Source organism: Anneissia japonica, unplaced genomic scaffold, assembly GCF_011630105.1.
Source record: "Anneissia japonica isolate Jap-2015-1 unplaced genomic scaffold, ASM1163010v1 scaffold287727_len1644234_cov201, whole genome shotgun sequence".
NCBI lineage: Eukaryota > Metazoa > Echinodermata > Crinoidea > Comatulida > Comatulidae > Anneissia > Anneissia japonica.
In genome coordinates, this window is record NW_022713615.1 from 1,479,307 (window position 1) to 1,507,195 (window position 27,889).

Here is a 27,889-nt window from a genome sequence, read left to right on the forward strand (position 1 = left end):
AAATCCTGGATCCGCCCCTGGAAAGGGAATTATACACTGATCATTTATTGCCATTACACCTAAACAACATAATACATATTTACAGCGATATAGACCAATATAAAGTCACATGACGCAAAAGATCAAAAGGTCAAAAAATCAAACTTACCAAAAGTTGTCGTGTTTAGTATCATTTGAAAGCTCTGCAAATGATGAGTTATGTTTTCCTGTATATACATATCAGAAACTGTGTAGTTTTTCATATATTGTCCTGTAAATATCTAATTATCAAATAGAACAAAATCCCACAAACACACTCTTTGGCTGATTTATTAGAAGAGGTCAGTCCAACTACGACCCATCATTTTACTATGAAGGTTTGACCAGATATGTACACCTGTGTACTTTCTGGGGAAATGCTTAGTTCCTCCGAGTCCAAATGAACCCAGGATAGGCCAGGGGCCCCACTCTTAATTACTCTATGGTGGCCAAGGCAAATACAGTATGTTGTGTTTTCCTACTTATTGATGATTCTACATACATGAACAATGGTACCGCAAGTTACATGCTGTATAATACATTTGATTGGGTGATTGATTTGTTATAACATTAATAGACATGGTCCTCCCAGTGGTGCAACGACGAGTTATGGGTCCCGGGCCGAAACAATGTTATGAGCACCATGCATATCAGTAAAATATTTTTGCTCACGAAGTGACACCGGGGGTGAGTAAGCCCCCTAGAGATAAGTGTTAAGGATGAAAAGACTTTAATTATTAGACAATGCCAAAAAATGTTTTGTGAATAATATTTGGCACACATATTTTTAATTTGAATATTTGCGTGCAACATATATATATATACACATATACATATATATACACACAATTGTATTCTAGATTGCTTTTAACAAGGAAATAAATTATATATCAGTTGCAGATTTAGGTATTCAAAATAGAGGGAATGTGGGTAGGGAGTGGCTTTCACACACCTATTCCACCTCAGCCCCAGCATGTTGGGGCTAAGGTAAGATCATTTATGAATACGGCACCTCAAAGTGGCCGGAATTGGCACTCATATATTTAAAATGCGAGTATAATTTCCATTTTTAAAACAATTGGAAAATTGTAGGTGGCCCCAGGCCGACAGGGTCCCCATTAAACCTTCACGGATATAATACTATGATATATGTCTTACAGTCGATCTCAGAGACACATTAAGCTGTTATGTATCAACAAAGCCCTTTTGGGTAAGGGTGCCCGAGCGAGGACCCTATGGGTTGGGGCACCTTCGGGGCCCTAGGTGACGGGGGACCTGCGGACCGCCGCATGGGAGCGCATAGTCGTTACACCACTGTACATCGGGAAAGAATTTCCTACTCATTTCCAATTAGTATACTGCGTTCTTTAACGTGCACGCAGGCAATAATGCACACGGAACCAACAGGTTAAATGTCTCATCCGAAAGACGGTGCGCTATCGTAACTTGCATTTTAGCCCTCCAGCTGAAATACAAGGAAGAGCAGTGATGGGAATTCAATACACTACCTCATTCCTAAAGCCCCTTCCAATTTCCATCTTAGAAAACTTAAAGAATTTATCCTCCAAAAGGCTGGAAAGGACCCCTGTACAGGCGAATGCTTTGCTCATTTTTAAGTCAGTAATTAAAACAACTATAATAATCTCACTACAATAATTATAATTACAATAATAGTAATAATAATAATAATAATAATAATAATAATAATAATAATAATAATAATAATAATAATAATTTTAATATTGGTTGCCTTTTTGCCCTTTAAACCTGTTTGCTGTTATTGGACTTCGCCCAGAAAGCACATGCGTTACTTAAGGCTTGGTAGTAATGTGTTAGGTAGTAGTAGGAGCGCCCCACCCCCTCCGCCATCCGAGAGCTCACGAGTTACGCAAATGGGTCCTGTTTATATTAATAAGATATGCCATTATTGGAATTTATGGGACAGTACATGAAACACCACACCGTTTCTGCTATATAAACTGCAATACATTATTCAGCATCGGAAGAGCTTTCCAACGATACCAAACACGGCTTTTTGGTGAGTTTATATAAGCCTACTTATTCTTATTATCACACATTTTAAGTAGGCCTATATTTTGCGGATATTTTAAAACAAATAAACACCTATTTTTGAATTATGTTCCATTCTGGCATGAGTGACAGTAGTTCTTAAATGTCTGATTTGTTGCCTGTATATAAATAATGATTTTAGACACCAACATCATATCTGTAGCTTATTTGTTCCAATTTATGCACATTTTAGATAAATTTGGCGGCCATTTTTCAAAATGGCCGCCATTTGTATACCAGGTGAAAAATCAAGTGTCAACAGGGCTTAGGGTGACCAGGACGGATTAATTAGGATATCTGGCTATGTTGACTGCTTCTAACATTCCACTCCCCCTAACTTGATTTCTAGGCCTCTTTTTTGATTTTTTTCCTAGTCTATAACTCGCACAGGCTGTTGTTCCCACGGATCCTACTAAATACCACACGGGACCACTCGCGACCACACAGGACCACTCGCGACCACACGGGTCCAAAAATGATAAAAATATTACCACACGAGAGTAGAAAACTACTTAATAATCAATAGAAACCAACTTTTAGTACGGTAATTATCCGAATTCCGTTAAAAATCGATGTATCTTGATTTTGATTTGTTGGTTTTTCCCGTCGTGTCTCGGTAATGTAATGCGTTAATTGTGGACCTGTAACGCATTGACGTGTCCGCTGAAACGCATTCAACCATGACCTTTATGTTTATTGTTTATACTGTGGGACTGCTCAGGGATAAAATCTCTGGTCATCCGCAGATCCCAGCAAAGAAGATGACAAACAGTGAAACATTTCATTTAAAAAAAAAAAACAAAACAAAAAAAAAACATTGAAACACAAAAAGCGGTACTACTGCCATTTATTTATTTATTTTCATAGAAACATCTCAAAATACCATCTTTAAAAACATTATTCATAAGAAGTTAACTAGATTTGTCTCTGGGCTAAAACATAACATAACTACAGGATCAATACAAATAAAAAAAAATTAAAATTAAAATAATAAGAGTCAAAAACACATAAGTATAAAAAATACAAAGCAGATACAGTAATAAATACAGTTATTGTAGAATAATAGGCCTATACATACAATGGCATACACGCAGGATGAAATGTAACGTACTGTACGTAGTGAATGCTGTAGAGGTCAAGGTTGAACGCGTTTCTGGAGACGTGAATGCGTTACAGAACCTCAATGTCACCACATTACCTTCCGAAGCACGGCGGAAAAACCTGTAAAAAAAAATCATTTTTACCATATTTTGGATAATTACCGTACTATAAGTTGGTTTCTATTGATTATTAAGTAGTTTTCTACTCTCGTGTGGTAATATTTTTATCATTTTTGCACCCGTGTGTTCGCGAGTGGTCCCGTGTGGTCACGAGTGGTTCCGTGTGGTATTTAGTAGGACCAAAGATACTAGAAATACAAGATAGAGTTCTCGCATTGTAAAAATGAGGCGGAAGTCGTGCCCAACGTAGGCGGCGCCCTTCTTTTTAACCATGCAAGTTTCCTATACTTCGTGCCCAACGTACAGGGCGCCCTTCTGTTGCTCAGTATATCCAGACGCAAAAGGCGCCCTTCCTTTTCCACTAAAGCATCTTCAGATGTGTATAAGAGACAGGTTTTTTTAGATCCAGCTGTTGGGGCGTCCCATTTTTCGTATTCCCACCATGCATTTCGGTGAAACACTGTGGAACACTTTTTTTGTGTGGAGAACTCTATCTTGTATTTCTAGTATCTTTGGTAGGACCGGTTCCCACAAGTGAATTTTTTCTCCGCTCGAACTAGCATCACTCGAATAAATTCCGCTCGAAACCGCTGGAATCCGCTCGAACTGGCATTCGCTCGAAGTGGCATCCGCTCGAATTGACTGGTTCTTTTTTTTTGTATGTATTTTCCCGGCCGACTTGTACAAAATTGAGAGAATTGTACAGAATTGATTATATAGATGATGCTTTTTTGCTGGGGCATATGTGAGTGTGGCCTATGGTCATTCCTGTCGTGTATTTTTTTTTATTGAATGCAAAAAAAAAAAACAACACAGTGCTTGTATTGTAATGTTCTTTTTTGAACAGCGTTCCAGTAGGCTAGTCCTAGCCTAGGCCTAAAGCTAGGGTATGCCCAGGGCGTGTAGGTCTAGGCCTAGGCTAGGCTTAGGTAGAGCAGTAGCTAGAGTAGGGACTATACTACACTAGCTTAGGCTTGAATAAGGCGCGCTAACGCACTTTAGGGCGCTAATGAACTTTCGCACCTAACTTTTAATTCTTATTTTTTTTACCTCAACGTTCTTCTCACAGTCACAACATATAATTAACAAACATTTTCACCTGATTTAACCACTCACAAAGTACCTTTTTCAACAAATAAGCTCGCAAATAAGTACAGTGAATCTATGTTCGCTAGCACGACGAGCGGCTGCCATTTTGCAATCATTAAGAAATTGCCAGAACTTTTAATTCTTAAAGTTTTTACCTCAAATGTATGGTGCTGTTGTTCGACTATGTGTGTTCACATGAAATTCACACGTACAATAATTACTTCAGAGATTCGTAATGATCCAAATGCGTACACAGATCGGAAAATAGGGCCTAGGCCAGGGGCCTAGGCCTAAATCCAGAAAAACAACAATGATAAACGTTGGTTCGATTAACCTCGATTACGACAAGAAAGTTCAAAAAGATGGTACTGCATGATGCCACATTTTGTTGTCGGATGTTTCATGGGAAAATTCCAATTAAAATTATAAGACTGGCCTTTATTGTTTTCAAAATTTCAGAATTGACTCTGGGAATTTCTTACTTGATTGCAATAAAGTACAGCTCATCATGCTAGCAAGCGCGGAAACCCTGTTATCAACCTATACATATTTATAAAGGTATCTTTTTGTTGAAAAAATGTACTTTATGAGAGTGGTTGAATCATTTAAAAATGTTTTATAATTATGTGTTGTGACTGTGAGAAGAAAATCCAGGGAAAAAAATTAAGAATTAAAAGTTAGGTGCGAAAGTGCATTAGCGCCGCACTTTAGTAACTCCATCCTAACCCTAACCTTAACAATAACATAGCAAGACTGCAGTTGAGGTTAGGTTAGGGTGGAGTATTAAAGGCAATAGCGCCGAATAAGTTACCGACGATCAGGCTTACTATTTCCTCATCATTGATAGAGGTATGTACAATATTTACTATGCAGCATGTATTGTTATTTGATTGGTTGGAAACAAAGGGTGTGGCAGAGGCCTAAACAAATAAAGAGATTTGATTGGTTCCTGCTTCTATTGATTGTTGGGTCTGTGGTTATAGGAACTACAGCAGTGTGAGATCACATACCTGTAGTTACTGTTACTGAGGTTCATTAAATGTGATACTCAGTGTGCAGTGTTTATACTAACTAATTGTTTATTATCAACAGGGCCGTGTTAGGGAACAGTAGATTTCTACTGAATAGGTTAACCAGTACAGATATAATATATAAGATGATATAGATTTAAATTATAATGTCAGTCACATTATGTCCTATAGTTTGGTATGTTTTCCTATTTTTTTATTTATTTTTTTTTTTTTTTCAGATGGAAAATGTATTTCCTTATTTGTATTTTATGAGAAGGACAATACAAGTTATCTATTTATCCTTCTATCTATTATTCTACACAGGGTATCTTTGTTGTCACATGTGGTTATTATTGCAGCAAAATACTAATGATTGACTAGATCAATTTTTGCATCATCAGTGTTCATTTTCTTTGGTTAAGCCATGCTAATTTTGGTCTTCCTCTTCTGGTCATTTTACTTTGCCTCCTATTTCATAGTTTTTTTCAAGCATCTTCTTTTAACTCATGTGTATCTCCAACTGAATTGTTTCCTTATTTCTTAAAGCTCTGAATTTCTCTGCATGGTGCATAGTTTAATTAATTAATTAATTTTTTTTTTTACCATTGCGAATAAGCTAAGTAGGAGAGCTTACCCAGTGTTAAGACATAGTTAATAATAATAATAATATTAATAATAATAATAATAGTTTCATAAATCTTTCTTAATTTCTTTCTTCTTATTAAGAACCTTACCAAAGTCTACCCAATTTTATTTGAAAGAATATGTGTTATGCCTAAAAATGGTCATGATAACATCACATCATGACCATATATAGGCACATCATAACTATATATGGGCATATAAGGATGGAGGACACCACTGGTTCCTTCTTTATGTTGACAACCATTTTATCTATTGTATATTTTTAGGTGTATTTTAGTTTTACTTGTGTGTGAAATATATACCAACAAAGGAATATGTGGCGGATTAAACCAAACCTTGTAGCATGCCACAAGAGGAGTCTACAGCAGGTGGTTTCACGCCACATGAGTGCTTCTACCGAGGGACAGAAAGTGATGGGTATCCGTCGAGAGGATTATGGCTCGCAGTGGGAGAGAAGAGCGCCACTTAGCCCAGCACATGTCAAAACGTTGATTGAGAGTGGTGTCAAGGTGCTGGTGCAGGACAGTAACAGGAGAGCATACCCAATACAAGTAAATTTATTTTTTGCCAATTCATTATTCACCAATTAAAAACCTGTATTAATGTTTTTTTTATAATACTTAATAATTTTAATTATGGACTTATAACCATATTTTAACATGTATTTTGTTATCTATTTTATTATTTTATGATGAAATAATTATTGAATTGTATAGAAATAGCTATCTTATGTAGTTTGTTCTTGCTCAATTGATTGCATATTATTAACCAGTTACTGTATGTACACTTGAACATATTTTTTGGATACCTTGTTCAATCCTTCAGCTTTCTTCCTCTTTCAGGTTTTAGGTTTTTAAAATATATAGTTTGAATTTTTAGAATTGAAAATCTTTTTCCCTCACCTGTGTGCAGGATTATGAGAATGCTGGGGCACACATCCAGGAGGACCTGAGCGAGGCATCATTCATACTCGGAGTGAAGCAGGTTCCAATCCCCAGACTGATTGCAAACAAAACCTTCTGCTTCTTTTCACACACTATCAAAGCACAGCTGGAGAACATGCCATTGCTTGATGCTATACTAGAGAAGGTCAGAAGTTGTTCATCCCTCATTCTATCTCATTCTTTATACTTGTGTTCTAAGTTTAGTTTTATAAATACTTGATTTCCAAATCACTACAATGTCACTAATGGTGTTTTCACTGTAATCAGTGTTCTGCGTCTCCGACGCAATCAGGAGGTCTCCCTGATTCAACCGATCATTGGCTGTCAGCTAGCGTGCAGTGATTTTTATGGAAACCAGGTTTAACATCAGTTTCTTGGACATTCTACGAAAAGGAGGAAAAATCAAACGAATGATATTGACTCCCTTGTAATAATGGCAGAATAACAATTCTAAAATCTGTCATTGTATCCTCGCTATTTTTTTATATCATTTTCCTTCCTATTCTTTGTTTTTAGAACATACGTTTAATTGATTATGAGAAGATTGTGGATGATAGTGGGAAGCGTCTTGTTGCCTTTGGGAAGTTTGCTGGATTAGCTGGCATGATCAACATCCTACATGGCATGGGTTTACGTCTACTGGCACTGGGACACCACACGCCATTCCTGGTGAGTTAAAAAATTTCATGTTCACCGAGTCTTATACATTGGCATTAAATTGCACTTAAATCTGGCATAATGTAAACATGATGTGCACAGTCCATAGAGCATTAGAGCTATCAACCTAATAATTCATGAAAAAATATTTTCTTTTTCTTCGAGTGCCATATGTGATACACGCTTCGGTGATAAAGAGCTCCCAGTGCTGATGATCTCTCGCCCAATTGATAAAGTCTGCAGGAGGGTTGCTAAAGCTTTTAATTTGGTCCAAAAACATAATTCGCTGCCTTCCCTTTGCTCATTTTATATGTTTGAAATTGTGTGGACTTATTATCCAAGTAAAAGAGATCATATAATTTGCATGTAATACTTTACTTTTCAGCATATAGCAGCAGCTCACAACTACCGAGACAGTAGCATGGCACGCCAAGCGGTGCGGGAAGCAGGGTATGAGATTGCATTAGGCCGACTACCCAAATCTATTGGACCAATGACCTTTGTATTCATGGGTTCAGGCAATGTATCCCAGGTAAGTAGAGGGTGCTTTCTGATTATAATGCAGTCAAATTTATATTTATTGCCAGTAAATGAAGAGATAGAGATATACATTGACTGCATTTATATGAATAAAATTAACTTTGGAATTTCAGGGTGCCCAAGAGATCATATCTGAATTACCTGTGGAATATGTCAAGCCTAGTGATTTGAAAGAAGTGGCTGAGAATGGAGGTTTGTGTTTGTACTAGTGGACTAATTAAAAAAATCATAAAGTAATATAAACAGTAAAAATATGGTTATAACAGAGTATTAAAATATTAGCAGCTTTTAAACACAATTATATGATATTTGTCAGTCTCAGTAGACATGAAAACATAGGTAGTCTGATCAGATTTGTCAAAAACAAGCTTATACTATATGGCCAAGTCTGATGAAACACTGTAGAGTTTTGCAAACACAATTAGTATTTTCCCAGCTGAATATAGAGAACTACATTGTTACATAACTGTATCACATGTCACATTTCGTTACCAAGCGATGCCTACCAATCAGGTACTTGGATTGGTTCCTCCTCAGCTGTGCCGTAGTTTTAATAGCTTTTTCAACTGATGTATTAAAACCTAATAATTCCTGATTATAAACATATAATTAAACATTAAAGCTCGGGCATATTAGCCACCTGGATAGTGTTGCTCAGCAGCAAAAAGGTATCACATGGTGTGGTGACATCAGTGACAAATAAATGTATGATTAGAGTAGATTGATAATTAATTATGTTGAATACCTTTATGAAGATCACAGGAAAGCCTATGCAACAGTTGTCAGACGAAAAGACCATCTAGTGCACAAAGATGGTGGAAAATTCAACCTGGAGGAGTATAGCCATCATCCGGAAAGGTTCCGTTCTGTCTTCAGTGAAATGGTAAGAATTTAATAACCCATTAAATTATGTTTAGTAATAATAATAATTGTCGTCTTATATTACGCATATTGTAGGGACCTCTATGCGCTTACATTATTGCTCCCGGATCACTGGATCAAGCACATATGGAACACACACTCAAGCCCCATGGGGGAATTCCGTAATGTTGCAGCTGTATTCAGCGCAGGCAGTGTTTGAACCTACTGGGTACCGACTTGTACTCCTGGGTGGAGAGAAACAACCGTAGATAAAGTGCAGTGCCCAAGGACACAAGCGAATTGCACAGCGAGAGTTTCGAACCCCCGACCTCAAGATTAGGAGTCCAAGCCACAACTGATGCGCCAACCACTTCTACGTTTATTAGGATAGTGTTGAATTTTGAATTATTACACTAGTCCTAGGCCAATCCCTTCACTTAGGCATTTGCAGTAACAAGTAGTATTGTTGTAGGGTTGAGCTTGGCTTGCCTTTCAATTCCAGAGTCCAATCCCATTGTAGCACTACAAGATTTTATAATATGCGCCACTTATAAAAATCAGCATCTTGGTTCTTATAATATTTGCTATAATGTTATTTTGTAATCATATTTAAACAATAATCCACTTGATTAATTCTTTATATCTAGATTGCTCCTTACAGCTCCTGCATCATCAATGGAATTTTCTGGGATGTTAATCATCCACGATTCCTTAGCAACATGGACACAAAGACCTTACTCAGCCCAGAGATGAGCCCTAAGACTGATGAGTCACCTGGATGTCCCAGATTGCCACACAGACTGCTAGCCATCTGTGACATCACTGCAGACCCAGGGGGCGCTATTGAGTTTGTGTCAGAGTGTACCAGTATTGAAGCTCCGTTCACATTATATGATGCAGACCACAGACATCAGCATTTCAAAAGTTTAAGGTAATTTAAATTATTAATATCGTTCTAATTTTTTTGACACCCATGTAAATTAATTGTTTGTTTTTTGTTTTTGTACATTTTTTTCATAATCTTACAAGCATTAATTAATTAGGCAGTTAATGTGCACATTGAGTAATGCCATTGTCATAGCGACACTGAACATCGCATTCTGCCGTGATATTGGCGCTATATAAATCATTGTTGATTGATTGATTGATTGAATATTATTTTATCTCTGACACCCCTTAAAAATAATAGAACCTTACATCTTAAGTTGTTTATTCCAACTCCCACATATTCTTCCTCATTTCTTTATTGTCTAATCAATGATAACCATCTGTTTTGTGTATCTTCGTTCTTCTTTTTATTTTAGATTTTCTGGAGATGGTGTACTTGTTTGTAGCATTGACAACATGCCTACTCAGCTCCCGAGAGAAGCTACTGACTTCTTTGGTGACTTATTGCTTCCATGGGTTCCAGAAATGGTAAGTATGCTTTACTCTTCCACCTTTTCTGTCTGATGTTTCTTTAAACTAATATTTCCTGTATTTTTTTAAAGTCATTTCTCCACCTCTGTTTCTGTCTTCGTCTTTTTCTTTTACTTTCTCTAGGTATCCATTCTGTTATTTTTCTTGTCCATCTGTTATCTGTGGTTCTGATAAGGCCCAATAAAAAAAATTATTAGTTTATCACCCTCGCGTGCATGCCTTCTATGGTACTGGAAAAAAAAAAATTTTGAAATTTTTTTTTTACAAATTTTATTTATTTATTTTTTTCATTTATTTTATTAAATAGTTAGTAGATATTGTTTGTATTATCTAAATCATGTTTTACTTTGAATATCAATGCACCAGCAAACAACAAAAGGGTATTATTTGGCTTTAGCAAAATAAAAAAATTTAAAAAAAAGCCTCCCTCCCTCATCACTTTTCCTGCCCAGATAGGGTGATAAACTAATAATATTTTTTATAGGGCCTAACATGACCTGCCCATCTCCACTTCATTTTTGCCACTTCTGACATGACATCATTCACACCTGTATTCTATCTAGAATCCTTATGTGTAACTTGCGTCTCTCCATGTCTCGTTGTATTACTGTAAACTTTACCGTGATTTTCTTTGTGAGGTGCCAGGTCTCTGAACCATATGTCATAAAACCGGTATCACACACTGCTTGAATACCTTCCTTCTTAAACACATTGGGATTTTACGATTTTGAAGAACCTCTTTGTGTTTACCAAATGCCATCCAACCCGATTTTATTTTTTCCTTTATCTTTCTGTCAGCAGTATGCTTTAACACACATCAGAAAAGGGGAATGCACTTCACTACATTACTGATGTTTTTAAATGTCAAAGAAATGGAGGATTTTTTTGCATATCATTATCATCTCTCTCATACTGGGAATGATTAGCTCTCGTTAAAGCATATCTTTAAATAATGGATTATCGGATTTTATCTCATGTAACTTGAAGTTTCTATAATTCTTCTTTTATTTATTTTGTGAAGCTCAAGTCGGATGCCACAATCCCCCTTGAAAAACAACAGTTATCCAGAGTTGTGTATGACGTAAGTGAAAGCTAAAAATCTTGTACAGTAATAGACATTTCAATAATGTCTTGATGGTTCTCCATAAATATTGCTGATATTCATATCTTAAATTTATATGGTTTGTTTATTCAGTAATTTTGATTGAATTTTATAGGCAGTGATAGCTTCAAATGGCAGCCTAGCCCCCAAGTACCACTACATCACTGACCTCAGGAAGAAAACTGATCCGTAAGTACTTTAACAGTATCAAAATGTTATTCATCAGCAGTTTCACACAATTACACAAGTGGGGCACAGTTTCCCCCCTCTTCTCCACCCTCTTAATTTTTTCAAAATAATAACAAAAAAAACAAACAAAAAAAACAATTATTTTCAAATTTAAGTCTGAATGTTCCATTTCCAGCCATCTAGAGGTGCCATAATCATACATTTTCTTACTCAGCCCTAGCCATGATCGGGCTGAGGTGGTCTAGACCCTCTGTCTGTGAAAGTTTCTCTTTTGGCGCCCCCCCCCCCCATTTCAAGTTCCTGGATCTGCCACTAAAGGCTGTCTCCTGTGTAAATGTATATGATCCTTGTTGAAAATCATGTCCCCTGGCCCCTTGGGACCCATACATAACATTCCATATAAAGCATCTCTACAAACTCACTAGGTCTCACTTTACTATGCTTTGTAATTGCCCTTCCATTGGTTCATATCAAGATTATTTCTGCTTCAGGAGTCTAGCTGTAATCAACGGTGCTGAGAAGCAGCGAGTGTTACTGTTAGGCTCAGGATATGTCTCCTCACCAGTCGTTGAATACCTCACTAGAGATGGTGGCATTGAAGTAACAATTGGTGAGCCGGATTTTGTCTCATAATATAGCACTTATAATGTGCCATCTATCCTTTGCATGTCTTTTATTTGGTTTCACCAAGCAATAACAATCATTTAGTATTTTATTCCTATCTCATTGGTTGTCTTTGTATTTTATTCCTAACGATGCCCTAGCAGGTAACAATATTTGAAGTAAGAAGCAAGGTTAATATGATAGAAAAAAATATCTGGTTCTACTCTGATACGGGAAAAAAGCCCAATGCAGGAAGTGATACTTCGCCCACAGTTACACTTGCACAAAGAAAGGAAGACACAACAAGTTCTATTACCAGATACCAACAACATTAAACGTCCCGCGACCCTGAAAAATAGTTTTGGCATGAAATATGCTTTATTTTTTTTAATTTCTAATCGGTATAAGCCTGCTTATTATTAGGCCTATGCAACTATTTGAGGACTGCTTAGAATGTGGCACTTTACCACTTATCATGCTAAGAACTTAAAACCGTCAGTTCCCAACAAACTCTAATTTTGCGTGAATTGAAATTAAGTGGTGGTGCCAGTTGCAGAGGCAGATCCCCGTCAGAGCTCTCTGTCAAAGAACTCAACACATTCGTTAGGGAAAAAATAATGTGTGACTTTTACAGAATATGAGGCTGCAAGATTGATTACGGGCCTTAAGCATTCAAAATTACTAAATTGTTAGAACTTCCGGGAGCTTAGACCCTGGACCTCTTTCAGAGGTTCTGGGACATTGCACCTCCCCTGCCTTTGGGCAAATATTAGCGCCACCAATTTTTGGGATGATTTTACACAAGCACAAAATAAAAGATCAACAATTAGTAAAATAAAGTGTCCTAATTCTTTATTTGGCAAAATATTATATCGATCTTAAGGTGCAAAAATTGTAATGAATTTAGTGTCCTAATATTGTCCTGTAGTACAATTAAAAATAGAAGAGAATTTGAAATTGCCATAAAAACTTCAATCGTCTGTGCAGCCGAAAGGGGCCTTCAGCCACAGCATCTCAGAATTTTACCTTAGGTCCATATAAATTATAGCAAGATACTTGAAGAAACTTGGAGACTGTCTTTGGCATCAAATCTAAAAATAATTTTTCCCTTCAAATAAATTAAGAACCAGGGATATATAGGCACATCATGACTATAAATGGGCACATCATGATTATATATGGGCACATCATGACTATATGGGCACAACATGACTATATATGGGCACAACATGATTATATATGGGCACATCATGACTATATATGGGCACATCATGACCATATATATATGGGCACATCATGACCATATATGGGCACATCATGACCATATATGGGCATATAACAGTTCAAAGAACATTTGATAGTGTGGATAGTGCTTCAGGTTATTTTATGTTTGTATTATTTTATAAAGGAAGTAGGACTTGGAGAGACTTTATCTCTCCGCAGTTCTCCTCTTTCAATTAAATGTATGTTATCCTTTTTTTTTATTCTTCAGCATCGTCAATTAAAGAAGAGGCTGAAAATATAGCTTCTAAATACGATAACACAGAAGCTGTATATCTGAATGTGAAAACCCATGAGGCCCACCTGCATCAACTTGTCAAGAAACATGACATTGTTATTAGGTGACTGTTACTTTCTTTAAACTTTGTAGAAAGCTGGTTGTATACCAGTATTTGTAAACCAAACTTCATGAATGATTTTCTCGGGAAATTGCATTGGTCGTTCAGTGTTCATTAAAATAGAGTTGATATACATACATACATATAATACAAAAAATACTATAACGTACTTGTATACATAATAAATTACAAAGCATATGTTTAAAGTTAATAATGATATACTAATAGTCATTTAGCATAGAATAGAATACGGTATGAAAGAGTTAAAGAATCTCGATGTTCTACACATACAGTAGGTGTTCTTAGATTATGCCCATATCTTAAATATTGGTGTTAGGAGTGGTGTATGGGAATCAAATCCACTTTATTTATGTTCAGAAGGGAGAAGGAATGATGTTTTTATATGAGTGATATATGTATATGTGGCAAAGACAAGCCAAACCAGTCACTCATCGCAAAAATTTTGAGTTATTAATACAGTGTTAGAGAGTAAAATAATAGCTATAAAATGGTAAAAAAATCATTCAAATTGGACATTTCCTTATGAAGTTACAATCGTTTAGCCACACAGCTGTTTAAAGAACAATATATGAGAAATCAGCCTTCAAAATTTATGATTTCAGGCATTTCTCATGTAGAAACTATCTTTAAATCCTCAAAAAGTGTTAATAAAATAACAGCATAGGATGATGTGTAGATATATAAAGGTTAGTTTAGTGCAATAAAATAGATTTTTAAAAATTTGACATTCCAGCATGTTTTGGCCATTTTCTCTGAAACACGATTTGCGACGAGTGACTGGTTTGGCTTGTCTAAAGCATGAAGTTAAAATAGTTTAAAGATATAATTCTAACATTTTAGGTGGTGATTGATTAATTAATTTATTGATAGATTTATTGTTCCATTGATTGGTGGGCTGATCGATTGAATGATTGATTGATTAATTGAATAATTGTTTGATAAATTGATTGATTGATTGCTTAAAAAAATTCACTGGTGTATGCATAATACTTTTAAAAAAAAAATAATTTTCAGCCATTATTTACAAATTTTAAATAATTATTTTACTAAGTAATATCAATTTTAAATTTATGCTCACAACACAAAAAGTATAATCGTATTGGTATTAGGCCAAAAAAAAAATTGTTTGCCCTCCTCCACCCACCTCTACCCACTTTATGTATGATGTAAAATATTGCCATTCTAGGCCTCTGTGGTTTATTTTTATTCTATCTGATGGGTATCTTTAAAAAAAGACACAAAAAAAACTATTTTTATTTTTTTATTTTTTTTATCATCCAAAAAAAAAAAAGGGCAAACAAACAATTTATTTTTTCAGGCCTTACCATTATTACCAACACAGTTGAGCTTTCATACTAGTATTACAAAAATTATTTACTATAATTTCTGTCTCTTATACACATCTAGATGTGTATAAGAGACAGCACTCATACAAATAACAATGCAAATAACTATTATTACATATCTGATAATTTACCAAATTGAAGTTTAACAATAAAATCATTAATTCAAAAGGAAAAAGCAATATTACAGAAATGCCCAATATAAGTGGTCATAACTGCAGTACTATTGTTACTGTACCTAAGCCTAGAATATAGAAAAACTGTAGATAAAGATTGCTTTTGCCAGGGCCTAAGGCTAGGCTTACATTGAAAGGGTTGTTTGAACACTTGCTGTACATTTCTACACAAGAACCGAAAGGTCCACTGATTAATCTCTAATTTCCTGATTATGACGTAATTAATGTCGAAATATTGAATCCCGACACGATGGCGTGCATTTCGATACACTTCATGTTTGGTTTGAAAATACTCCTACAGGCTTACTATTACCAGGGAGTTGTTGTATGGACGATGCCCTAGCAGGTAACAATATTTGAAGTAAGAAGCAAGGTTAATATGATAGAAAAAAATATCTGGTTCTACTCTGATACGGGAAAAAAGCCCAATGCAGGAAGTGATACTTCGCCCACAGTTACACTTGCACAAAGAAAGGAAGACACAACAAGTTCTATTACCAGATACCGACAACATTAAACGTCCCGCGACCCTGAAAAATAGTTTTGGCATGAAATATGCTTTATTTTTTTTAATTTCTAATCGGTATAAGCCTGCTTATTATTAGGCCTATGCAACTATTTGAGGACTGCTTAGAATGTGGCACTTTACCACTTATCATGCTAAGAACTTAAAACCGTCAGTTCCCAACAAACTCTAATTTTGCGTGAATTGAAATTAAGTGGTGGTGCCAGTTGCAGAGGCAGATCCCCGTCAGAGCTCTCTGTCAAAGAACTCAACACATTCGTCAGGGAAAAAATAATGTGTGACTTTTACAGCAAATATTAGCGCCACCAATTTTTGGGATGATTTTACACAAGCACGAAAGAAAAGATCAAGAAATAGTGAAATAAAGTGTCCTACTTCTTCATTTGGCAAAATAATATATCGAAAAATTGTAATGAATTTAGTGTCCTAATATTGTCCTGTAGTACAATTAAAAATAGAATAGAATTTGAAACTGCCAAAAAACTTCAATCGTCTGTGCAGCCAACAGGGGCCTTCAGCCACAGCATCTCAGAATTTTACCATATAAGGTCCATATAAATTATAGCAAGATACTTGAAGAAACTCAGAGATTGTCTTTGGCCTGTGACATCAAATCTAAAAATAATTTTTCCCTTCAAATAAATTAAGAACCAGGGATGTATAGGCACATCATGACTATAAATGGGCTCATCATGACTATATGGGCACATCATGACTATATATGGCCACATCATGACTATATATGGCCACATCATGACTATATATGGGCACATGACTATATATGGGCACATGACTGAATATGGGCACATCATGACTATATATGGGCACATCATGATTATATATGGGCTCATCATGACTATATGGGCACATCATGACTATATATGGCCACATCATGACTATATATGTGCACATGACTATATATGTGCACATGACTATATATGGGCACATCATGACTATATATGGGCACATCATGACCATATATAGGCATACAACAGTTTTTGTCAAAGAACATTTGATAGTGTGGGTAGAACTTTAGGTTATTTTATGTTTGTATTGTTTTAAGGAAGTAGGACTTTTAGAGACTTTATCTCTCCACAGTTCTCCTCTTCAATTAAATGTATGTTATCGTTTATTCTTCAGCATCGTCAATTAAGGAAGAGGCTGAAAATATAGCTTCTAAATACGATAACACTGAAGCTGTATATCTGAACGTGAAAACACATGAGGCCCACCTGCATCAACTTGTCAAGAAACATGACATTGTTATTAGGTGACTGTTACTTTCTTTACTTTGTAAAAAGCTGGTTGTATACCAGTATTTGTAAACCAAACTTTATAAATGATATTTTACATGCCATGCAAAGAACAGAAAATGGTCAGGCAGTGAGATCTGTGTGTGAGAGAGAGCTGATGATTGTAAATATGAGAAGAGGTAGTGAATTTAGAATCAGAAACAAATTTATTTGTTCTCGCGGAAATTGCATTGGTCGTTTAACGTTCTTAAGACCAATACATACATTTAAATAAAGTTGACATACATACATATAATACAAAAAATACTATAATGTACTTATATACATAATAAATTACAGAGCATACATTTAAAGTTAATAATGATATACTAATAGTCATTTAGCATAGAATAGAATACGGTATGAAAGAGTTAAAGAATCTCGATGTTTTACACATAGGTGTTCTTAGACTATGCCCATATCTTAAATATTGGTGTTAGGAGTGGAGTGGGGGAATCAAATCCACTTTATTTATGTTCAGAAGGGAGAAGGAATAATGTTTTTATATGAGTGATAGATGTATATGTTTGGGTATACAAAACACTAATATATGTCAAGGTGTATTAATGACATTTTTATAAAACACTATTAATTTTTATTTTATGGTTGAAGTCTCCTCCCAATACCATTCCATCCCATGGTGGCAGAGATTTGTCTGCAACAAAGAAAGAACTTAGTAACAGCAAGCTACACAAGTCCAGCTATGAAAGCACTGCACAAAGAGTGAGTATCACTTCCATGTTTCTCATTAGCTATACTTCTTTATATACTGCATACATAGATTCTAGGCATCCGATTGGTTAAGAAGCAGGCAATAACTTCAGCCATTATTCCTATGACGTAAGTTGAATGATAGTTCATAAATTCCCAGTGAAAAAAATACTATCACGTTAAATGATAGTACTTTTTTGCCATGTCGCGATGTAATCTCTAGGCCCCCACCTATAACGTGGTTGCTATGCAAATTATGACACGCACATAAGGTAAAGAGGAAGTGATCTCTACGGACGCTGAGAGAGATTGGCCCTTTGATCACCTAGGAACTAAGGCTAGGCCTACATGTACTTGTTGGGTACTCATTTCATTTCATTTGTTAGGCCTCATAGAATCTATGTATGAGATATATAAAGTAAATATTGACTGCTCCAGGTTCGGGAAACGGTGAAATCTATAGCCCCTCAGTGATGTGGAGACATAGTCTAATATCTTTCCACGGGCCTTGGGACAATAGATATCACCATTCCCCTCATGAGCAGTCAGTATTTGTATACTAGCCATAAAAGCACCGTATAGTTTTCTTTATTATTCAGGAACAGAACAGAGCTATTTAATATATGGCGTGCCTGTTCTAATTGTCTTTATTTTTTTTGAATTATTTTTCTTTTTATTATTTTCTATTAGCAATATTGTTTTGTTTTTACCTTGATTTCATTCTTCTTTATTATCATCATCCTCTTTCTTATTTGTTTGTACCATAGTGCTGTAGATGCCGGTGTCACTTTCCTGAACGAGTGTGGTCTTGACCCTGGCATTGATCACATGCTTTCAATGGAATGCTTTGATTACATCCATGATAAAGGAGGAAAGGTAAGTTGCTTAATGAGATGTGCTTAAGATTTTTATACTTAAGCTAGTATATGTTGCAAGATAAGTCATAAGTATCACAAGCAGTATGTAATATTGTTATAATATATTATTTTATATTTTCTTATGCACATTATTTTAATTTTGTCATCCAAATTTCATCATTACATTTAGCATTGTTGGTTTTCTTGGTTTAGGTCACTTCATTTGAATCTTATGCAGGCGGGCTCCCGGCACCAGAACATTCTGAAAACCCCCTACGCTACAAGTTTAGGTTAGTTTAACCTATTATTATATTAATGCAGTTTTTATTTTATTGAAGTTGTGTCTTAATGGTTAAGTTTTAGAATATTCATTGTTGTTTGTGTATCAATGCTGTGTCCCCATTGCTAATATGTTGTGTGTCTATTGTATGATTACCTACCTAGATAAACCATTCATTGCAGATGTTACCTCTAATTAGAAACGGACTAAAATAGTAGGTTCATTCATCACAGCAGGCTGTACAAGAATGCACTACATAAAGCTATCTCATAATTATTTTTGTTGAGAGCAAAGTCATATTATTTGCCAGTTTCCTTGATTGAAGGGAACATTATTAGCAATTGTCAGTTTATCACCAATGTAAATAGTTCATTCATTACCATAATTTCATCTATTATTATTATTAGTGTCCGTGGGCAATATTTGTCTCTTTTCACTCAGAAGTGCAAGTAGCTACTTAAGGCCTGTTTATACTTCAGCGATAACGATAACGATAAAAAAGCTAAAAAGCAATTGATCATATAGAAAACAAAAGAAATAGGAGATGTTTCTACACTAGAACGATTCGGTAACGATTTATCAGTTATGCGATAACAACATATTTTGACAAATGAAATCAGATGATGTCATAATCATGGAAAAACATTAAAATAGTAGCAACAATTTTATCGTTTTTCCATGATTATGACGTCATCTGATTTGATTTGTTAAAATATTTTGTTATCATATACACGATAATTCGTTATCGAATCGGCCTAGTGTAAAAACTTCTCCTATTTCTTTTGTTTACTATATTAATAATCGCTTTTTAGCTTTTTTATCATTATCGTTGAAGTATAAACAGGCCTTTAGTATGTTTTATGTTGTTATGATGTTAATAATACTGTAATAATAATAATGCCTAAAAACAATTATCCTCCCTTCTCTGCTGCCCCAAAATCAAAACACATGTAAATAATGTGATAAAGAGTTGGCTATTCAACCTGGACCACGCACATCATGGGTGTAAAGCCGGGAACTCGCAGCGCCTGGCGGTCGTCGGCCAACAGGATTTTGTGGAGAACGCCACAATGCGCATGCAGCAGATCTAATGACGATTTTAATGACGATCCATTGAGACTGCCACTGACAAATAACAGACGGTGTCTCGTTATCTGACTTCCACCATGAGCGGGTTGGATTCGTCAGCCGACAGGGGTTCGACCACCGTACGATGTAGCGAGCGCCCGACTTTACTGTTAGGATGTTAGTTTCAGTGATCCCCGGTAGATCTTGAGTAAAATCAAAATCAAATCCTTACATTTATATTGCGCCATTCCAACCATCATTGCTCGTGGTGCAGTGGACAAGATGTTGCTCTTTTCAATAACGTTCTCCTCCCCTGAGGATCGCTTCATGTCATATTCCGATGTTCCTATTTTCTCTTGCCAAAAGCATATGATTCATGCATGTCTAGGAACTATTTTTATTAATTATTATTTATATTATTATTTGACATTTTATTGTTACTTTCTTTATTATGTTAGATGAGAATGAATAAAACCAAATTTAATTAGATTTAGTAATTTTGTTTTCATGGGAGTGTGTTCTGCATCATAGATTGCAAAGTGACTCCATTGCTGTGGAGAAAATAAAATCTTCCAGGTGAGAACACACAACCCTTTTGAATTTATTGATGTTGGCCTCCTAAAATTCTGTGTGCGCTTAATGTTAATCGTCAGTTGTTCATTAACGCTACATCCCACTACTATAACCATTAGTTTTCGGGAAGAGATCAATTTAGTTTTATTAAATTTGCTAATGAAATTGAAATTATAGTTTTTTTTTTTGCTTTTAGTATTAAAGGCCTGTCATAGTTTCATCTGTGCATATATGTCAAAAGTGTATAAACAAATTATCTGGCCTATTACAGAGCATGTACGGAATGAATGTGTGTAGCTTACGTTCATTCTGTTTAGGAATGTAAACATTGCCTTTACCTTTGGCATACATATGCGCAGTTGAAACTACTAATGTGATCCAGGTTTGTATTTCTTTCACTTGCTTGTTCTATTTAGTTATAAGTTCTGGTTTTTATTATTTTATTTTGAACTTCCATTATATTAATATTTTTTCTGTTATGTAACAACTGTTTTCAGTCTATGCTACATCAATAGTTTATTTTATATTGTAAATCATGATTAATTCGTGAAGAAATTATTAAATATATTTAATAAGTAATATAATCATCCATTATATTTTTTAAAAAATAAAATTTCACCAAAATATATCTCTCCTCTTTGAATGGTCTTTAATAAGCAAAATTTTTATCCGATTATAATAATAGTAAATATATAGACAATGCGAAATTACATTAATTTTATTAGATAGAATAAGTACTCTTATGTAGCTTCTAATTTTCTTGGCTTTAGCTATCAATGTAATACACAGATTAATGTCATAGTACTGCTGTACATTATACAGATTTGGGGCATAGTACTGCTGTACATTGTACAGATTTGGGGCATAGTATAATAAAAGTATATAGAGACTTAGTGCCACCTTTGCATTATGCCTGCTTGCACAGAAATGCTTGTGGTACTGCATCAGTAGAATACGCATATGTGTAAATAATTGGATTCTTCCTAGTTTGGTTCTATAAATACCTCCATGCTTAAATCATAAATATTAAAGTGACTTGTTTCCATCATTTTTATTGTATATGAGGTGGGACTTTTTTTATTCCTTGTTTCGCGTACTTATTTTTTTTTAAGATCATCAGAGGAGGGCGGAATAAAAATTAAAATAAAATTTTGTTTTCTTATTTAGTAAACAGTTTTGCCAAAAACATCCAGACAGAGGAGAAAATAAAAATAAAATTTTATTGGCGAATGTAAAATGGGATGGTTGAATGCTTCAAATTTATATAATTAGGAAGAAATATACAACCTTTGGAGATTTCAAGGCAGCGGAGGGTGTAATAAAAATTTTAAAAACTTTTTTCTGAAATTTCCATTTTTTTATGGCAGCGGGTGCGCTAATTGGCCAGAAATAAAAATTAACTTTTATTCAAAATCATCAGTATTTGCATTCAACGGGTTTGCTAAACAAGGTATAAAGAAGTCTGACCTGATAGATAGTATAATGCTTTGATTGTCTTAGTAGATGATGGGAAGAACTTTTAAACTTAGCATAAACTTAATTTTACCTTCACATTTATATAGGAATTTAATATTAGCAAAAATATGTAAACAATTTATTTAAAGAGGTGTCTAAAGGGTTTCTAAGACAATAGATTCCGGATTTTTTTATTAATGACAATGTATGTTTTTAAATACTCATTGGTAACATTTTTACAATACAATTTGTTATTTGATTATTTTCTTTGAAATACAATTTAATACAAATGTTACTGTGTGTTATATTTTCATAGTAGTGCAAGTATTGTATTAGCAAACACTAATTACTTTCAATTTGTTATCGCTATATATAATTTTTTTTCCATTTAACAAGTCATTTTCACAGCCACTAAAATGTAATGTGAATTTCTATCGCATTGTACATTATTATCCCTATCATTTGAACACCTATGCTTATGTCCTTGAGGAGTGTTCAGTAATATTTCAGCTAGTGAACATTGTTTTGGCATATATAAACATATTGTACCAGGTTCCTACTCCTGTTTTGAAAAGACAACATATGACTTACTCAAGGGACAGTCATGTGACATACTCAAGAGATAATCAGATGACCTACCTCAGACTTAAACTGCAAATCATAATAAACATTTGATCATTCAAAACAGATAAATAGCTTTCTTCTGCATGTACCATCACCATGAATACCATGTCATAAAACTAGTCCTACTCAACAGTATTTGCCGGTGACATTTTGAATTAGCACCCAAAGTGCTTGTTGAGGACACCAGTTACATTTCAAAAAAGCAGTCAAGATCCTTGAGGGCAAATTATTCCTCCTGTTACATCCTATCCCAGAGTGCATAGCAATGCAACTGCTTTTTTTTTCAGGTATTAAGACATGCCTATGAGCCATAGCAACCATAACCATAGCAACTGTTATGAAAACAACACTTTCATTGAAATTGTTTTTAAATTGTTTATCACTTTCAGTTGGAGTCCATTCGGTGTTCTTAGTGGTTTAGGACTTGATGCCAAGTATCTAAGTGATAAAAAAGAAGTGTACATTCCACCTGGATACCTGATGGAATCCTGCAAAGACATGTCCTTCCTACCAGGATTCAACCTCCAAGGGTACCCGAACCGAGACTCTACACAGTACATCTTCACGTATGGCGTACAAACAGTTGATAGCTTCATTCGTGGGTCGCTTAGATACAAGGTATTTGATTATGACATCGGCCAATTTCATTGAATATGTTATATTAACAAATGTTTTCTATTGGGCGTCATTCTGATATGATATTCACAGCTCACAATAAATATTCAAGTGGTTATTAATTATGATGTTCAATTGTGTGTTTTTACAGGGGTACTGCCATGCTGCCAATGGCCTTTTGAAACTGGGATTAGTTGATGGAAGTCCTCACCCAGCCTTACATGAAGAAGCACCTGCTATAACTTGGGTAAATAACATACATTATTATATGTTTTTATGTGTTTGTATATTTATTTATTGATTTATAACAGAGTTATTAAAGTTATACATTACTGTTTCAAATAGTTTTGGTTGTGTAAATCATTTGCGTGATATATTTGATTTGTCAACCAATTGATTGATTGATTTCATGTAATAGGCCTATTATTCATCCAAGTTATGTAAAAACACAATTACAAATATTGACTTTCATGAAGGGAATGGTGAAATATACTGCCCCTCAGCCCTCGAGAAGATAGGCTACGGTCTCCACATCACTGAGGGGCAATAGATTTCACAATTCCCTGAATCTAGAGCAGTCAATATTTGTTTTATATACCTCATACATAGACTCTACAAGCCCTAAAAAGTGCTTAATGCCTAGCCTAGAGAGAAGCCAGACTAGCTGCTACACTAGCCTAGGCGATCAAAGAGGGTGTCTAGCTCTTTTTTGCTCATGTACTTCCTATGGCCCCGCTTGTTAACCATTCAAATGCCTAGAATCTATGTATGAGGTATATAATACCTATTATGTTGATTATTTATACTGTAGTTGCTATTATTGTCGTCATAAAGCCTCCATGTGCTTGCAGGATGGTGTGGATTTGATTAGATTTGATTATTCACTGTGAATACCAAGCCTGTTCACTTAATTGATTTCTGATGCATTATGTAATCTTTGTTTCTCTGTGTTTACCTACTCAGCGTGAATTGATGTCTAACCACCTTGGACATGATTCAGGGACGAGTGCAAGCACTCTTAAAGAGATCGTCTGTGAGAAACTTGGGGATGAAGATGCTGCACAAGTGGTGGAAGAGTGAGTGACAATAATAGAACAATGATAGTAATAATAATAATGATAATAACAACAGTAGTGATAATGATGATAATAATGGTAATGACACTGGTAATGATAATAATAATAATGATAATTTTATTCTAGTACCTTTCAATATGTTACTTTGTTGACTTTATTCATGTATATTTTTAGAGTTTCCCTTAGTGGACTACAGTAATAAAACCTAGTGTTATTCTATTAAGCTTATGTTTACATAGCATAGGGATACTTATAAATCCTTGCAAGCCTAGAGGCTTCTACTTTAATTTCTTCCCACTTTACGAACACTATTTTGGCTGGTTTTAAATGTCGACAGGCAATAATTGCGAAGTAGTGGTCAGTAATGCAGCACAGTGGACAATAATGAAAGTACAGTGTTTTTGAGAGAGTGATGATTTCAACTAAAGCTAATAAATAATGCAATTATTCTCTTTTTTGTTATTTACCCAGCCTTGGCCTCCTTGCAGACTCTCCAGCTGAGAGAAATGGAACATTATTACAGAGTTTATCAAACCATCTGAGCAAGAGGCTAGCATACAGTAAGTCGCTGGTTGAATACACTCCAACATGCATATCTCATGAATATTCATATAGTACATTCAATAATGTTGTCTTAATCATTAGATGAAAATTGTTTGATTTGGGGAAAGGGCTATTGTTCAAATGGGGATTTGTGACTTTGGTTTTTGGCCGATCGTATTTTTACAAACTAACATGAAATTTCTGTAAGGTTAATAAAGTATTTTTGAACCTGAACCTTAACTTTGAAGGTATGTTGAATAATTAATTAAGTATTTTTGTAATTTGCAGAAGAGGGGGAGCGTGATTTGGTGATAATGCGCAACCAAGCTGGCGTGGAATGGAGCAATGGTAATTGTGAAACTCATGAGATATCCCTTGTGGTGTATGGTGAACCTGATGGCTTCTCTGCTATGGCAAAAACCGTTGGTTACCCAGCAGCCATTGGAGCCAAAATGATTCTTGAAGGTGGGTTGTTTTATTGGCGTGGTTAACGCATTTATGTGCAATGCTCTTACAGAAGAGAAATATGTGTGTGAGCATTTTTTTTTTTCCATCATTATTTCGTATTTGAAGATGATTCTTGATTAGTTAACTTATACATTATTTTTTCCATCATTATTTCGTATCTGAAGATGATTCTTGATTAGTTAACTTATACATTATGGGAATAATGTAATGTAGTTAGATTTGTATAGCACTATATACCATAGTCTCAAGGTGTGGGCTAGCTCATACGGTAGTATCCAAATGTCTAATAATTGTTTGAGTACAAAAATATTGCCCCATTGAGATTCGAACCCAAGATCCCATGACTATGTTAGGCCACTCTACCATCTAAACCATGAAGACAGGTAGGTATACTCCCAGGTTTTTGCCAATTTCTAATTTTGTGAATATGTATGTTTATTATAAGTATCAGAAAATGTTATACTGCCCTCAATTTGCAAAGCAATTTATATACCTTTAACGCTTAATATAAAAATTTTTTATTTTGTTTCTTATAAAGGTGAGATTGTTGAGAAAGGTGTTATGATACCACTTGGTAAAAACATTTACAAACCAATTCTAAATCGACTAAAGGCTGAAGACATTAGAGCTACCACTAACATCAAATACCACTAGGCATCTACCGCTACAAGATTCACCAATATGTTTGACCAAAGAGTAGAAAATGGAAAGAGTGCACAGTTCAGTTCAAAAATGCATCACTACCCTGGTTACGCCATTGAAGTCGCCAACGTCGCTTTAGAAATGCACCCACTGTGGTCTGATTGCGTGATAAAAATGCGCCCACAAAAGATATAAACAAACAAACATTTGGTTCTGAAAATTGTAACACTAATATAACTATCGCTCTCTACAAAGGAATTCTATCTTGTGGAAAACATGAATAAACCGTGGTAGGTTCTACTAGGTAAGCAAAAAGACAACCAGATGCAGTGGGCATCCTCCCATAAGTGTGTAAGGGTGTATCATTCATTTATGCTCAAAACAAGGATACTGTATTCTATTTCCTTTGGTTTGATGCAAACAAACTTTATACCGTATCTTCATATTCTGGATCTTGAAGATGTGCGAATCAATGGCTTGCATCAAATCCTCCAGGGGTTGTTTCATGCTATCTTCTACCGCTACCGTAGAGGTGTATCGTAGCTAGTTAGTTGCTGTGATATGTGAAAGCCTTGACAGAAACACAGAAACAGAATCTACTTGTGTGTGTATTATTCTAATACAAAAGGTACAGAAGTGTGGAGTTTAAATTAATACAAAATTAAGGTAATGATCAGAGATCACAAGATTTGTCTTTTTATCAACTGTTTATTTACACAGTGTACACATTAGAATTTACTTGTATGTATTTTCAACTACTAAGGGTTGTGTGTGATGTAGAGTTCAGTCTGAAGGTTAATGCACAAATATGCAAAGTTGGCGAATGTACGACATTGATCTGTTGAAGCTGCCGACTGAATGCTGCTTGGAAGTAATCATGCAAGACAAAATATGTTTGTTTTAACATGTTTGCTGCCATGAACTAGAATACAGTACTCTTCTTATAGGGTGTTACATATAGACCAGTGACTATACTTGCAGCTATACACTGCTGTATTCTATTGTGTGACACTGCTTGCAGGGCCACAGCTGCAGTGGCTAGGAGTATTCAAATGGGGGCAGGGTTGATGGGGGTACTAGCTGGCAAAATAAGGTGGAGTATTTGAGCGCATTGTGTGTAGGAGTGTGTTCCTGTGCGCAACTCGGTATTTACGCCACTGCAGAAAACACATCAAGCAGCAGCTTAGGAAGGTACTTAATAATCTAAAAATAAATTTGAAATCTTTTTTAAGGGAAAAACATTGTCATCGTATGGTAGCAAACATGTTAATACACAAGAATTTCATCTTATTTACCTATATTTTATTAATAAAAGCCAAAGTAAATACATGGTATAACAAAATGTGCAAATATTTATGTAATATTAATAATGAAATTAAATCTTTGTGCCCCACTGTGGGATAGTCATGGTTCGCAGTTGATCTGACATGCATCAGGATAAACAAAATAGTTTGCAATGATATATGCAACATATGCAATATACAAATGCTGTTAGATTAGGCCCAAATCTCTCTTTTTTTACCAGTAAGCAATTTGAAGTAGCTTCAAGCCATCAATACAAACAAGATTTATCTTTCTCGCTGGTGGAGCTGTTCATCTTACATCCTAGGCTAAAATGCTGTGTGTACACTAT

The 27,889-nt window shown here is 35.1% G+C and overlaps 1 protein-coding gene across 4 annotated transcripts; it reads left to right on the forward strand.

Moving 5' to 3' along the window:
* Positions 1-3,912: 3,912 nt before the first annotated feature.
* On the forward strand, positions 3,913-27,883 carry LOC117108583 (alpha-aminoadipic semialdehyde synthase, mitochondrial-like). 4 transcript variants are annotated; one of them, XM_033250654.1, is made up of 23 exons: positions 3,913-4,053; positions 6,319-6,603; positions 6,965-7,141; positions 7,513-7,665; positions 8,039-8,185; positions 8,307-8,385; positions 8,949-9,076; positions 9,702-9,985; positions 10,359-10,470; positions 11,495-11,554; positions 11,691-11,764; positions 12,256-12,374; positions 13,860-13,989; positions 17,957-18,067; positions 18,823-18,931; positions 19,126-19,202; positions 20,792-20,836; positions 23,302-23,530; positions 23,679-23,774; positions 24,491-24,603; positions 25,075-25,163; positions 25,435-25,611; positions 26,153-27,883. In XM_033250654.1, exons 2-23 carry the CDS (start codon positions 6,367-6,369, stop codon positions 26,266-26,268), a joined length of 2,862 nt encoding a protein of 953 aa, XP_033106545.1. In that variant the 5' UTR covers positions 3,913-4,053; positions 6,319-6,366; the 3' UTR covers positions 26,269-27,883. The 4 variants fall into 4 exon arrangements, with proteins under 4 accessions (XP_033106545.1, XP_033106544.1, XP_033106547.1 ...); XM_033250653.1 differs by lacking the exon at positions 13,860-13,989 and adding an exon at positions 17,193-17,322; XM_033250656.1 differs by lacking the exon at positions 20,792-20,836.
* Positions 27,884-27,889: the final 6 nt, after the last annotated feature.

Coding starts and splice junctions, on each gene's coding strand:
- LOC117108583 (XM_033250654.1), top strand. CDS start 6,367: ATGTGGCGGATTAAACCAAACCTTGTAGCATGCCACAAGAGGAGTCTA. Junction 7,142..7,512: donor TTGATGCTATACTAGAGAAG/GTCAGAAGTTGT, acceptor CTTTGTTTTTAG/AACATACGTTTAATTGATTA. Junction 9,986..10,358: donor CAGCATTTCAAAAGTTTAAG/GTAATTTAAATT, acceptor TTTTTATTTTAG/ATTTTCTGGAGATGGTGTAC.